Raw genomic sequence first — 14,378 nt, 5'->3', positions numbered from 1 at the left:
CCATGTCTTTGCCTAGCCTCAGCTGATGAGGTGTTCGGTGAATAATGTCCACATGCAGGTGCGAACACAGCACAAAGCACATGAGTTGGCCATTGAAGGAAAAAGAAAAACATGAAAGTTTTTGGAATGTATGAGCTAGCTTCATTGCCCTTATTTAATACTTATGTTTCTGATGCAAGGCAGCAGCCCAAAAGTGTTGCGTAACAGCCTGCAACTCGAGAACTCTTTGGGGCTCCAAGTCTGGATTAGCTCATCAGGTTAAACCGGAGGGGGGTAAGGGGCTGGGTCTGAGTGTAGAACCCTTGCATTGCTCAGTGAGTCCCACCGTCTCATGGACATTTGAACCCTGGGATACAAAAGCAGTGTTCCAGCGGGCGGCTTGGCTGCACGGTCTGAAGGTAGTGACTCAATGTGCTGGCTATCCGATTCATGGACTTTAACCACAAAATTATACACAACATCCCAGCTCGACAAGAGGACCTTAAGGTTCAAGCAGCTTTGAGGTCATTTCCAGGCAAAATGAAAGAAAAGCGCGATTGTGCCCCAACCCTCCAGTGACGCCGAAAATGATCAACGCCCATCAGTTTCCCATAAACGTGACAAAGTTATGAGAAACACAAGTGCATCAGAACCAATCAGATGGCTGCAAGCCAATGTCTGTGATGCTCATTTATTTATTGTCTCGAATATATTTTCAATATGCCATGGATGGCTTCGAAAAATATTAAAACATCATCTAAGTGAATACTTAACATAGTCTAAACGAGAGAGAAACACTGTGAAATGGGCATCAGGCCCCATCGTGCCTGTGCTGCGTGTGAATCAATTTGACATTCTTGTGAAGTTTACAATATTTTCATTGGCTCTACAGTGATGTTGATGTTACTACGTCAAGACAATATCATATAAACATTGAAGTCAATCTAGCGAAACCAAAAATGCCAGTCGTTACATCTTTTGTTAATTAATGACACACGAAAACGTCAGACAACTTGGGAAAGTTTTATCAAAATGTCTGGCAAGGAATGCTCAAGTTATTGTTGTTAAATAGAAAAATTAAAAAAAAGGTTTTGCTTTTAATAATCAGTCACACAGGATGTTCTTTCCTAATGAAAGTTGCGAGCATGAACAAGAGACGTAACCCCTATCCCTTACTTAACAAAAACAACAACCTGTAAAATGAATTGTTCAAGTCCACTCAAAGCATCAAACTTACTCAGATGTTTATAATCATCAGGCCTCACCAACAAAAACAAATTAACTGAAAACACCAATTTGGCCCTTCCCTCCCTCATAGTATACCTCATGGCACCACATAACATGAAGGGTACCTTAACCAATCGCCTCATTTTAATAATGTAACGCATCATCAGTGACGACAGACAGGGTGTTTCCAAGGTCCATGCATCCTATTCCTAAAGGGACATTGTGGTTGGTGGTCATGTGGGTTTTGAAAATAGCTATACTCTCTATCGGAAGTAAATAATGCAATACAGCAAATAAGTCAATAATAGTAATTCATAAGTAAATATGCAATTATATCAGTTGAATGCAAACGAATGCAAGACTAATGCAAAGGCAGGAGTCACATCCATCAAGGTGAGAAGAGCATCAAGTGCAGAGGTTAGCGATTCACTGTGTTTCCTGCCGCCCCACAGTCAAACATTCATCGTTCAAGAGTCCCAGACGAGTGGAGCGAGGGATCGTGCAGGAGTGCTGCTTCCGGCGCTGTACTCTTCGTTTGCTCGAATCATACTGCGCCAACACTGCCAAGGTGGATCGCGGGCTCTCGAGCCTCAAGATCAGATCCTTGAAACGTCTCATGCGGGTGTGCCGCCACACCGCTTCACGCTCTGCCCCCTCACGTTGCTTCTTTCCTTGCTGCCATTCCTGTCGCTTTGCACTTACATCATCTGCTTCTTCACCATAGTTGCTGCTTTTGAATTTTAAACTCATACCCATGCTTACGAACATTGCTTCTCTGTGGCCTTCTCTGCCATATTTCTACAAGGTGTTTTCCCACTGGCTTGTGCTTATTGTGTGATGCAGTTTTATCTCTCGATCGGTTGACTACCATATCGTATAATGACCCTGAAGATGTAACCACCGCAGCCTCAGGATTACTGATGTACCTTAATACAAGATCCATAAGCGGACTATATTTGAATATCACACTGGCCCCTGGCCAAGTACTCTTACAGTCAATACCATGGTGCAGGTAATATCAACACAACTGTGACACAGATAGTTGGCGTAATGTCCTCGTCAAGAGTCGCCATGCTCCATAACCTCAATGACTCCATAACTCCATAACCTCCATGCTCCATAACCTCAATGCCACCTTTTTGCGTTTAATGCAGATGAATAGGTTGGTGGAAAGCCTGTAGTTTCCTGATTTGATTTGCCTCAGGTAGGCATCAAACTTAGGCCTCAGGTAGGTCACAAACAGGAAATTTGAGCATCGCTCTTCACCTCTCCAGCACATCTCTTCCCCTGTGAAATGTCAATCCATCTAAAGTACTATCCTCCTTGACAGGGCAACTGATGCTTCTGAAACAGTCTTATTGATGGTTTATTATTACCTTACTTGCAGGGTTGCTACTTGAACCTGCGATCACCATTTTTAATCCAATGGGCAAGTTCGAATTGGTTGAGCCAACTCGTAACACTCCGTGACAAGATGTATCCCTCCTATACTTGCAAATCAATATTTTGATACTTTTCAAATGTTCGATTTGAACACATGATCCACCTGCTTTATCAGACACGAAGCACATGTTATCCCTTTCGGGAACTGGAAAATTTTAATTATTTTCTAATTTTGCCCCTGCTCGAGAGGGGTTGACAACTGTGCTTGATGGTGCCAAAGGGATACGAGTGTGTGGTCCAAGTGTCGATAATTGACGTCTCTCCCCCCCCCCCCCGGACTGACCAACTCAAGCAGTTTTGAAGCCGATGAGATAATTGGTGCCTTTTCCTGAGCTAGCATTGGTTTCACTTACCAGTCTGCCATAGAACAATCCATAAGGGGAAGGTCACTGGTGAAACGGGTGGCTGACGATGAAAGCTGTGCACACACTGTGCACGGAACTGAAAACTATTCGGGCTAAATGGGGTCATGAGCTTGTGCTACCTGGTAGGTAGTTCCTCATCGAATCTTCATACTAAATCCCCTTTGGTCATGACTTGACCATCTTAAACTTCATATGAAGCACATTTTTGATCATTGGGGGGGACCTCTATCTTACGTCTGTATGCCAGACTGGTCACGGGGTAATTGTCAGGTGACTTTCTGAGGCCCCTGAATGCAGAAATGTAATTAGTTGTCAAGATATTTAATTATCCATTGTCATGCAGACTATCTAACTTTCAGAGAGACCAAACCATGTGGGTATCTTGCTAATTGGAAGTCATTACACACAGAAAGCATACAGACACAAAAATTTGCACAAATGGCAAATATGTGCAGGAATGCTAAGAATGTCACCATATATGGGTTCTCAGTAATTATCATGTAATTAGGTGAAGGGTTCTCCAGGTGATTGTGACAACAAATCTCGACAGCTATGCTTCATCAGGCCTGTAGTTATCCTGGCAGATATTCGGCCTGCAGCCGCATGTCTTACAATTCTGGACTCGCCTTGAGATGCATGAGATTGAAGACTATACAGTACCTGGGACTCAAATCTTTCAACACTGGTCTTAAAACCTTCCACTTGATCGAATAGGGTTTTTTTGAATCAATGGAAGTTAAATTATACTCCAAAACTAAATAATGCCTTCTGAGAAGGGTTTATAGAAGTAAACGAGAGATAAGAAAACAGATGGGAACGAGAGAAAACATTTGAGGCAGAGTGATGTCATCATCAGGATTGTGCACAAGAACTAAAGATTAATTATCTGATTCGAGATTCCTGCACAATGACACTCAGCCCACGAGACTCAACTTGAAAGTTGATGCGTGACGTGTGAGATCGAAGTTGAGACTCGGCCTATAACACTCGACTCAAAACTCAATCCGTGACATCAGAGATTTAAGTTGAGACTCAGCCTATAACACTCGACTCGAGACTCAATCCTTGACATGAGAGATTGAAGTTGATACTCGACTCGAGACTCAATCCGTAACATCAGATATTTGAGTTGAGACTCAACCTATAACACTCGACTCGAGACTCAATCCTTGACATGAGAGATTGAAGTTGAGACTCGACTCGAGACTCAATCCGTGACATGAGAGATTGAAGTTGAGACTCGACTCGAGACTCAATCCGTAACATCAGATATTTGAGTTGAGACTCAACCTATAACACTCGACTCGAGACTCAATCCATGACATCAGAGATTGAAGTTGAGACTCGGCCTATAACACTCGACTCGAGACTCAATCTGTGACATCAGAGATTTAAGTTGAGACTCAGCCTATAACACTCGACTCGAGACTCAATCCTTGACATGAGAGATTGAAGTTGAGACTCGGCCTATAACACTCGACTCAAAACTCAATCTGTGACATCAGAGATTTAAGTTGAGACTCAGCCTATAACACTCGACTCGAGACTCAATCCTTGACATGAGAGATTGAAGTTGATACTCGACTCGAGACTCAATCCGTAACATCAGATATTTGAGTTGAGACTCAACCTATAACACTCGACTCGAGACTCAATCCTTGACATGAGAGATTGAAGTTGATACTCGACTCGAGACTCAATCCGTAACATCAGATATTTGAGTTGAGACTCAACCTATAACACTCGACACTAGACTCAATCCTTGACATGAGAGATTGAAGTTGAGACTCGACTCGAGACTCAATCCGTGACATGAGAGATTGAAGTTGAGACTCGACTCGAGACTCAATCCGTAACATCAGATATTTGAGTTGAGACTCAACCTATAACACTCGACTCGAGACTCAATCCGTGACATCAGAGATTGAAGTTGAGACTCGACTCGAGACTCAATCCGTGACATGAGAGATTAAAGTTGAGACTCGACTCGAGACTCAATCCGTGACATCAGAGTTTGAAGTTGAGACTCAACTCGAGACTCAATCCATGACATCAGAGATTGAAGTTGAGACTCGACTCGAGACTCAATCCGTGACATCAGAGATTGAAGTTGAGACTCGACTTGAAACACAATCCGTGACATCAGAGATTGAAGTTGAGACTCGACTAGAGACTCAATCCGTGACATCAGAGATTGAAGTTGAGACTCGACTCGAGACTCAATCCGTGACATCAGAGATTGAAGTTGAGACTCGACTCGAGACTCAATCCGTGACATCAGAGATTGAAGTTGAGACTCAACTTGAGACTCAATCCGTGACATCAGAGTTTTAAGTTGAGACTCAACTTGAGACTCAATCCGTGACATCAGAGTTTTAACTTGAGACTCAGCCTATAACACTCGACTCGAGACTCAATCCATGACATCAGAGATTGAAGTTGAGACTCGACTCGAGACTCAATCTGTGACATCAGAGATTGAAGTTGAGACTCGACTCGAGACTCAATCCGTGACATCAGAGATTGTAGTTGAGACTCGACTCGAAACTCAATCCGTGGCATCAGAGTTTTAAGTTGAGACTCAGCCTATAACACTCGACTCGAGACACAATCCTTGACATCAGAGATTGAAGTTGAGACTCGGCCTATCACACTCGACTCGAGACTCAATCCGTGACATCAGAGATTGAAGTTGAGACTCGACTCAAGACTCAATCCATGGCATCAGAGATTGAAGTTGAGACTCGACTCGAGACTCAATCCGTGACATCAGAGATTGAAGTTGAGACTCGACTTGAAACACAATCCGTGACATCAGAGATTGAAGTTGAGACTCGACTAGAGACTCAATCCGTGACATCAGAGATTGAAGTTGAGACTCGACTCGAGACTCAATCCGTGACATCAGAGATTGAAGTTGAGACTCGACTCGAGACTCAATCCGTGACATCAGAGATTGAAGTTGAGACTCAACTTGAGACTCAATCCGTGACATCAGAGTTTTAAGTTGAGACTCAACTTGAGACTCAATCCGTGACATCAGAGTTTTAACTTGAGACTCAGCCTATAACACTCGACTCGAGGCACAATCCTTGACATCAGAGATTGAAGTTGAGACTCGGCCTATAACACTCAACTCGAGACTCAATCCGTGACATCAGAGATTGAAGTTGAGACTCAACTTGAGACTCAATCCGTGACATCAGAGTTTTAAGTTGAGACTCAACTTGAGACTCAATCCGTGACATCAGAGTTTTAACTTGAGACTCAGCCTATAACACTCGACTCGAGGCACAATCCTTGACATCAGAGATTGAAGTTGAGACTTGGCCTATGAAGCTTGACTCGAGACTCAACCTTTGACATCCCAGTCTCAACCTTTGAGACTCATCTCCTGTTGTCGAGCACAATCTTGAATGTGTTTCGCTGTGTTTGACTGTGCACCCAATGTGGTGTTCTTCTTCATATTTATTTCAATATTGTGATATCATGTATAAGCAAAGGGTCATCAATAGGAATTATATATTCAATGCTTCCAAACATTCCTTTGTGATTTGTCATTGGACTTTTATTACCTCGGCGACCAAAGGTGGACGGAGGTTATAATAATCCACAGCTGTTTGTCTCTCTGTTTTTATGTGAGCATGATATCTTAAAAAAAATTACGGAGGGATTCAGACGAAACTTTATGGACAGGTTGGGTGTGTGACAAGGACGAATAGATTCTATTTTGGTGAAGATCTGAATCCAGATCTGGATAAGATAATTATTGAATTTTGAACTGATTCTTCACCATTCAGAGAAGGGGCTAAAAACGATATTGCATGATATCTCAAAAAGTTGTAGACGGATTTGGATGAAACTTGGTGGACATTTTGGTTGTGTGACAAGGACTAACGGCTTCAATTTTGGTGAAGATATACATCTGGATTAAGATACTAGAATAATCCAATTTTCGAAGTGATTCTTCACCATGGAGAGAGGGCCAAAACGACATATCCAGCTTCACGATATCTCAAACAATTATGGATGGATTCAGCTGAAACTAGGTGGATGGGTTGGGTAGATGACAAGAACAAGCTGATTCGATTTTTGTTTCAGGTCTGAATCCAGATCGGCCTATCAGTGGGACACAAAAACATAAACTGTTCAGCCTGGTGGAGGTGTGCGCCCTCCCGAGTGCCTTTCTAAGCTTAATTTTGTATTTATTTAACTATACAGTGACAAGGGTTACCCAAGTGACCACCTGCTGGCCAAGGAAATTAAGTGACATCACTGTACTTGGACGTAAATGAAGGGCAAGAGCATTAGGAAACAATCAATGGACATATCAATGTCGTACCATGCATGAGATTTGAAATCTGGATCTGAGCATCATGCTATAAGTGCCAATATTGGAAGAACAACCAGGTCAACGTCAAATTTTGCCCTAAACCGAGATAAAAAATCCATTTGTTGAAAATGTTTGGCATTATTTCCTGGTTTGCAATGACAGAATCATTTAGTTTCAATTACTTTGTTGCTTTTCCCACGTTTCAATTTACTTGTGATTATGGTGGCTACCAATAATGAACTCAGGCGTAAACATCATAAAGGTCTCACAGTATCTTTTTTTCCAAAAGATTAGGCCTTTGGGTGGTTTTCAGCTTGGCCGATAACTGCTACAGTTGGTAAACAGGGAGAATGACACAATAATGTGAGCAGCATTCAGCATCAACCTCTAAAAAATGCACCCAGAGATATAGTCTCTTTCAATGGGGAAGGAAGGAGGACATTTAATTTTTCGTGGTGAAACGTGTTTGTTGTGTTTGTTGTGAGACATAACAATTATCCTCACCTCTTTAAAATACCAATAATTTGAAAGTTGCTGCACTAACAATCATGGTGTATGGTAAATTTTGAACACAAACTTCTGGCTCGATGGATGGGCCGATGTTGCATGCAACACATAACCCCAACTCTCTCTTTGTGGCAGAAAGCCAAGGACTCGACTGGTCACAAGCGGGACTCAAGAGGCCGGCGGACGAGGAAGACATCAATAGCAAAGCAACGGCAGCAACACAAAGACTTACGAAGGCGTCACAACCGAAGAAGGTCACTGAATCGCCGACTGGCGTCTCGGGGTTAATGGCCGGATGAGCCAGAGGGAAGATTACAGCCGGGAAGGAAAACGCGTGGCCAGGGACTGGCAACCTTCGCTCACAAGTCATCCCTGCCACACGCAAGCGCCTTGCCCCTTGCAATGTGACAGCGCGGACTCGAGGACTGTCCGAAGTGCGAAGGAGTAGTGCTTTGATTGGGATAAGTGCAAGATTATGGGGAGAGGGGTTGGGTGTAGATGAAAAGGTTTGCAATGGTTAAGTTGTCAATGTGAATTCCGTGAATTCTTTCTTATAGGGCAACTAAGTTGGTGGGTGAGTCGAGCGTGGTGGCATAGGCGAAGGTAACGGAGTGAACAGGTGAAGCTGGGTGGCAAGCATATTGTTGTATACCGCTGTGCGTTTGCCGGAATACGATTAAAACAGCAAACAGCGACAAGAACAACAAAAGAGCAATCTTTATGAACATACAGAACCTCCCTGACTTTATAACCAAACATTAGCCTTTATATAATCATTACCCATCGTCTTGTCCTTGCTTCCACGAACAAACTGGAATCTTCATAAACGCATGCATGTTACTCTAATTACAATTTTCTAGTCAAAAAAAGGTTTTGTATAACTGGTTGCTACTATAACCTGCCAATGTTAACAGCTGCTTTTGGTGTTTCTGGTTCCGCAGAGTCCAGGTAACTACTTGACTTCATTAAAAGGCTCATGGTATATCCTCAAAGTTAATGTAACTGGTATGGAGGCTCTCGATGGCTTCCAGTTGTTGAACAAAAGGATGAGATTCTTGTTTTAAAGTTTTGTTCGACCACTGACCACCACCATCGTCTCAGTAAGCAGTTACACAACTTTCATTTAACAGTTATCAGTACGTTTAAAGCACGGCGGGGGTAACGTCCCTCGGATTTTAACTCCTGATAGCATGCGGACCATTACTTGGTTATCTCTCCGGCCAGGCTCATGAACCTGGGGAAAGTTGCCGCTTGCCTCACCACCCTGGAACAATCGGTTTGTGGGTTTCAAACAAGTAGAGGGACTTTGAAGAGCAATTCCCAGGCACAGTTGGTGGGGAGAAAAGCCAGGGAGTCGATCAGCATTCGCCTTTAACCTCAGAACGAGACAAGAGATCTTGGAAAAGTGGAGATTCAAGTCTGATATTATGCTTTATTACGATTATCTTTTTGCTACTACGCAGTGTAGTAAATGTATTAGTAAAGTATGGTGCTGTAGTTGTCGTACATGAAAAAAAAGTGTGTCATATTGTTCAGCATTGGTTACACACAACGTACACACGCACATGAACCCAAAGTTTGAATCTAACCTCAACCCTGACCCCAACTAGTTTTGCTCCCGAGCCTGAACCTTGGTGTAACCATCCCTGTCCTGTTGTAGGCCTAGCCCCGTACTGTACACTTAGTCTTGTACCGTTCACCATGCAGTATGCCGTGCAGAAATCAGTTTTTTTTTAACTCTAATTATTCTTGCATCAGCCAGAGTTTGGAAATCTCACTCATTCTGCTGCAGGACTAAGCTCTCTTCCGTTATAATAACATTGCCGTAGTTCCTACCACGCCACATGGCATGCGGCTTTTACCTCCAAATGGCTTACTGCTTTGTGTTAGCCATTGTTTAGAGGTATGTTTATGTCACGCGACAAGACGACCAATATCAGAAATCAAAACTATACAACACGCACTGTTTTCACTGACTCTCTGTAAAAGTACTATATAGCTGGGATGCAAAATGATGACAGCAACAAAGAAATAACTGAATACGAAAATAAATAAACAAACAAATAACTTAACAATCTTGACTCCATTCTGGGGCTGGCTATTCAACATACCGCTGAGGTCCCACATTGTTCGACCGGACTCGAGCCTGGAATCATTGGATTATTATGGAATGATCACAGGAATACTCGTCCCCCCCAAATTCATGAAACCCCCTTTTTTTGCACACATATACCACTACCGGAAGTGAATATGGTTTTTCTTGAAGAGGATGAGCCTTGTTTTTGGTTTTTTTTGTAATCCTACACTTCTTCAATTACGGTTATAGCGTCTGCGCGTCCACCTACAGACTCTTGCGATCAAATAACGCGTTTATCGTGGCTGGAACCACCCGGGATACGCATTTCCACTGATATCCCGGCCGTATAGAGTGCGAGGGTACGTGCGAGCCTAGATGCGGGGCCTAGCTGAGGCCTAGGCGAGGCCTACCTAAATGTAGCTGGTTGCTAAGTTACATGAAACAATGCAGTTTGGCCGTGGAACTGCAAAAGCAAATTGCACTTTCTTTTGAGTTGTCTTATTTTGAGGGGTACGTTTCTAATTTTTTTTCTTATTTTCCTTTTTATTTCTAAACCGTACCAGTTTCTAGCACAGAGACCCTTTGTAAGAGCACTAGCGTAAAAGTTTATTTGTACCAAATGAAATCGATGAATTGCTTTGACAGTTGAGAGCGTGCTATCCGTGGCCTATATGTATACCCGTTTTCTAGACATCCTAATTGTAAGTATGCATTATTTTACCGATAACAATTTTATATTTTATTTACAGTATTAATTATCTTTATTTATACCATGTTTTTGACTGTAACGTACCCGGCATGGCGAAGATCAGCAACGCACTGATAAACCGCGTACTGTGGAAGACGCAATTTGACAAATGCAACTTGTGAAGGAAGTTAACCGAAACTTGATTTAAACTGAATGTCTGTGAAGCTGCGCTTTTAACTCTTTTCCGTGTATACGTCGTGTCAGCCCTCTCTTCTTTCATTTACTCACTCAGTATTATTTGTTCATAGCCCTGCAGCTCACAATAAACGCTTTTGATGAGGAAAAAACAAACAAACTGTCACTATCGTGTGATGTCCCTTTCGGTTTGAACTTTGCTTTCTACCCTCCCTCCCTCCCGCATAGAAAAACTTGGGCTCGAGCCCACACTCTAACAGGGAAGGCTCGGGACAGCCTGGGCCTGGTTGGTGTTCCCCATCTGAGGAGGTGGCTCCTGGTGCTGTGGGTGTTCGAGTTCAAATCTCATTTGGTCCCTGTCCCCGATGGTCCCTGATGGTACTTTGGTCCCTGATGTGCTCATCCTGCATTTAACAATGCATGAGATTTTCCATGACCTCATTCATTCATTAAAATAAAGATGGAGGGGAGAGGGGGGGGGGAGATAGAGAGAGATAGGGAGAGATAGGAAAAGCTCGGGGGAGAGAGAGAGGAGAGAGGTGAGAGAGAGAGAGAGGTGAGAGAGAGAGCGAGGCGAGAGAGAGAGAGAGAGAGAGAGAGAGAGAGAGAGAGAGAGAGAGAGAGAGAGAGAGAGAGAGAGAGAGAGAGAGAGAGAGAGAGAGAGAGAGAGAGAGAGAGAGAGAGAGAGAGAGAGAGAGAGAGAGAGAGAGAGAGAGAGAGAGAGAGAGAGAGAGAGAGAGAGAGAGAGAGAGAGAGAGAGAGAGAGAGAGAGAGAGAGAGAGAGAGAGAGAGAGAGAGAGAGAGAGAGAGAGAGAGAGAGAGAGAGAGAGAGAGAGAGAGAGAGAGAGAGAGAGAGAGAGAGAGAGAGAGAGAGAGAGAGAGAGAGAGAGAGAGAGAGAGAGAGAGAGAGAGAGAGAGAGAGAGAGAGAGAGAGAGAGAGAGAGAGAGAGAGAGAGAGAGAGAGAGAGAGAGAGAGAGAGAGGAGAGAGAGAGAGAGAGAGAGAGGAGGGCGAGAGAGAGAGAGAGAGAGGGCGAGAGAGAGAGAGAGAGGAGGGCGAGAGAGAGAGAGAGAGAGAGGAGGGCGAGAGAGAGAGAGAGAGGAGGGCGAGAGAGAGAGAGAGAGAGAGAGAGGGCGAGAGAGAGAGAGAGAGAGAGAGAGAGAGAGAGAGAGAGAGAGAGAGAGAGAGAGAGAGAGAGAGAGAGAGAGGAGGGCGAGAGAGAGAGAGAGAGAGGGCGAGAGAGAGAGAGAGAGAGAGAGAGAGAGAGAGAGAGAGAGAGAGAGAGAGAGAGAGAGAGAGAGAGAGAGAGAGGAGGGCGAGAGAGAGAGAGAGAGAGAGAGAGAGAGAGAGAGAGAGAGAGAGAGAGAGAGAGAGAGAGAGAGAGAGAGAGAGAGAGAGAGAGAGAGAGGAGGGCGAGAGAGAGATTATATTATTTATTCCCTCAATCTTCGTATATTTTCTTTTTTCGGCCATGCAATCTGCCCGAGAGAGAAAGTATTAAAATTAACAAGATCATCCACTTCTTTCCAGGATCTATATATACCATCTCTTATGCTGGAGTATTAAGCTTGGTGGTGGCTTAACGGTCAAGGTGGTTAGCTTGGGATCTTAATGTCCTGAGTTCAAGCCCAGCTGTGCCAAAATAACACCAGGCAGGTTAACTTGGCCTGTCATCCTGAGGTCAGGAAAAATGAGTACCAGCTTGCTGGGAAGCGAACCAGTGGAGTATCCTGTGTCAAAGTGGTGACCTGTCCAGAATTGTACCCCTGAGCCCATGAAACTGCCTTGGCAGCTTTATGTCCCTTACGGTCTGAGGAGGATCATCAATCCACGCTATAATAACATAATGGTCCTATTGATGCAGCAACCTATTGGTGAGAGGTGAGAGGATATATTGTCATGACTGATAATGGGAGACTACCAAACATCTTTGACCAAAGTGAATGGTGTGGCACCACAAAGCCCACAAGTATATTGCGGTGTTTCACTGCTTTCATCAGTAAAGCCTTTTGGGCTGAGATCAGGGTTTTCATCCCGTCTGCAGGAGCCAAAATAACTGCAGGGTTTTTCGGTGGGTCAAGTGCCGGGCATCTGGGTGAAGCCATACACTCATCTCACCAACTTTCTCCATCACCAAGTGATGTGTGCGTCCAGTAAATAACCCTCATCACAGCTCAGCTACACACGTAACGTGACGTGATGTGCATATACCTGCAGCAGGTACTAAAACTGCTCGTGATGTTTTTAAATCCAAGGAACGGTGGAAATGTCCATATTGATTCGCACATTCACACTTGTCGCACTGTGTGGCTGCCTGGATCTCCTGTAATTGCTTGTGTTTTTGCATCATCTCGTGGATGGGAATTAACTTCCACTTTGTCATGAGCTATGTCAAAATCTTTCTCTACTTATACCCTGATTTCATTCGTCTAATTGCCTTCGGCTGTCTTCCTTTCCTTTACGCTCAAGCCAAGATGTATTGGGGCACACAGCCCCTTTTTATTGGGAACACTCCTGCAGGGAACTTGCACCATTTTTACAACTTAGTTACTCCCTGCTACCAATGCAAGGCCATCCTGTCGAGCCGAGCAAATTGTTTTACACTCAAACATGAATCATGAGACAAATTCTGTCAGACGGAATGGTGGCTATCTGGGTCTGTGTCCACCTGCCATATGCTCTGCGAGGAGAGAATAGAGAACGACATCAACGGTGCCCTGGAGCTCAATGGTGAGAAGGACAAATGTATTTGAACCTGAAAACATGAAAGTTTCTTGGAAAGTTTGTTTCACAGAAGTGAGCTTTTCTAGTCTTGGATTTGTCTCCAAAAAGAATCATACCCAATTGAAACCGATTCCGCTCTTCTTTTTTTTTACTATCGAAGGGGAAAACCAATTGAGACAAAGGAAGACAAGGGAGGATGATAGGAGGGTCATATGGAGGTGTGGAAGGAATGAGATAGGGAGGTAAGAGCAAGCTTAAAATTCAATCATATTTGTGTATACATTAAATAGATTGCTGCGTACCACCTCTTCCCCTTCACAACCACCCTCCCAGCAAGCACACTTTACTCCAGTTGGGATTATAAAGGGGGAGGGGCAGCGATAAAGTAGGTTGACCAATCAGAAATGGAGACAATATCTCCAAAAAGGTGGTTCTGTGAATGATCTTCCATCCGGATTAGTGATTTGACATTTAAATATACTTGGAAATTCATCACAGGAGGAGAGCGATAGGTCAATCAAGGCTGCGCTGTCATGCTACCATCTTCATACTCCCCCATCGCTACCAGTCCCAGATAACTATCCAACTCAATTTTAAACCAAATAACAGGGATGCCTCTTCACTGAGGTTGTACCTCCAAATGAAGGTCGGGGGCCAAATCGTCCCCATTCGTCCCTGCTGCCCAGATTCGTCAGAGCAGCGCAATCATGGTCAGAGTGCCGATTGGTCCCCATTGACCGGCCCTTTCCCTCTTGTCTATCTCTCTCTCTCTCTCTCTCTCTCTCTCTCTCTCTCTCTCTCTCTCTCTCTCTCTCTCTCTCTCTCTCTCTCTCTCTCTCTC

General features: G+C 43.9%; 1 protein-coding gene across 1 annotated transcript in view; it reads left to right on the top strand.

Moving 5' to 3' along the window:
• Nucleotides 1-10,980, top strand: part of IGF1 (insulin like growth factor 1) — a 37,885-nt gene extending 26,905 nt beyond the window's left edge. The window contains 2 exon segments of the mRNA XM_085886559.1: nucleotides 1,659-1,828; nucleotides 7,990-10,980. Coding sequence (XP_085742685.1) covers nucleotides 1,659-1,828; nucleotides 7,990-8,142 — 323 coding nt within the window. The 3' untranslated portion in view covers nucleotides 8,143-10,980.
• Nucleotides 10,981-14,378: the final 3,398 nt, after the last annotated feature.

Source organism: Eptatretus burgeri, chromosome 6, assembly GCF_056783735.1.
Source record: "Eptatretus burgeri isolate ZD-2024b chromosome 6, Ebu_testis_v1, whole genome shotgun sequence".
Lineage (NCBI taxonomy): Eukaryota > Metazoa > Chordata > Myxini > Myxiniformes > Myxinidae > Eptatretus > Eptatretus burgeri.
The sequence above is the reverse complement of the archived record's forward strand: the minus strand, read 5'-3'. Positions and strand labels throughout refer to the sequence as shown.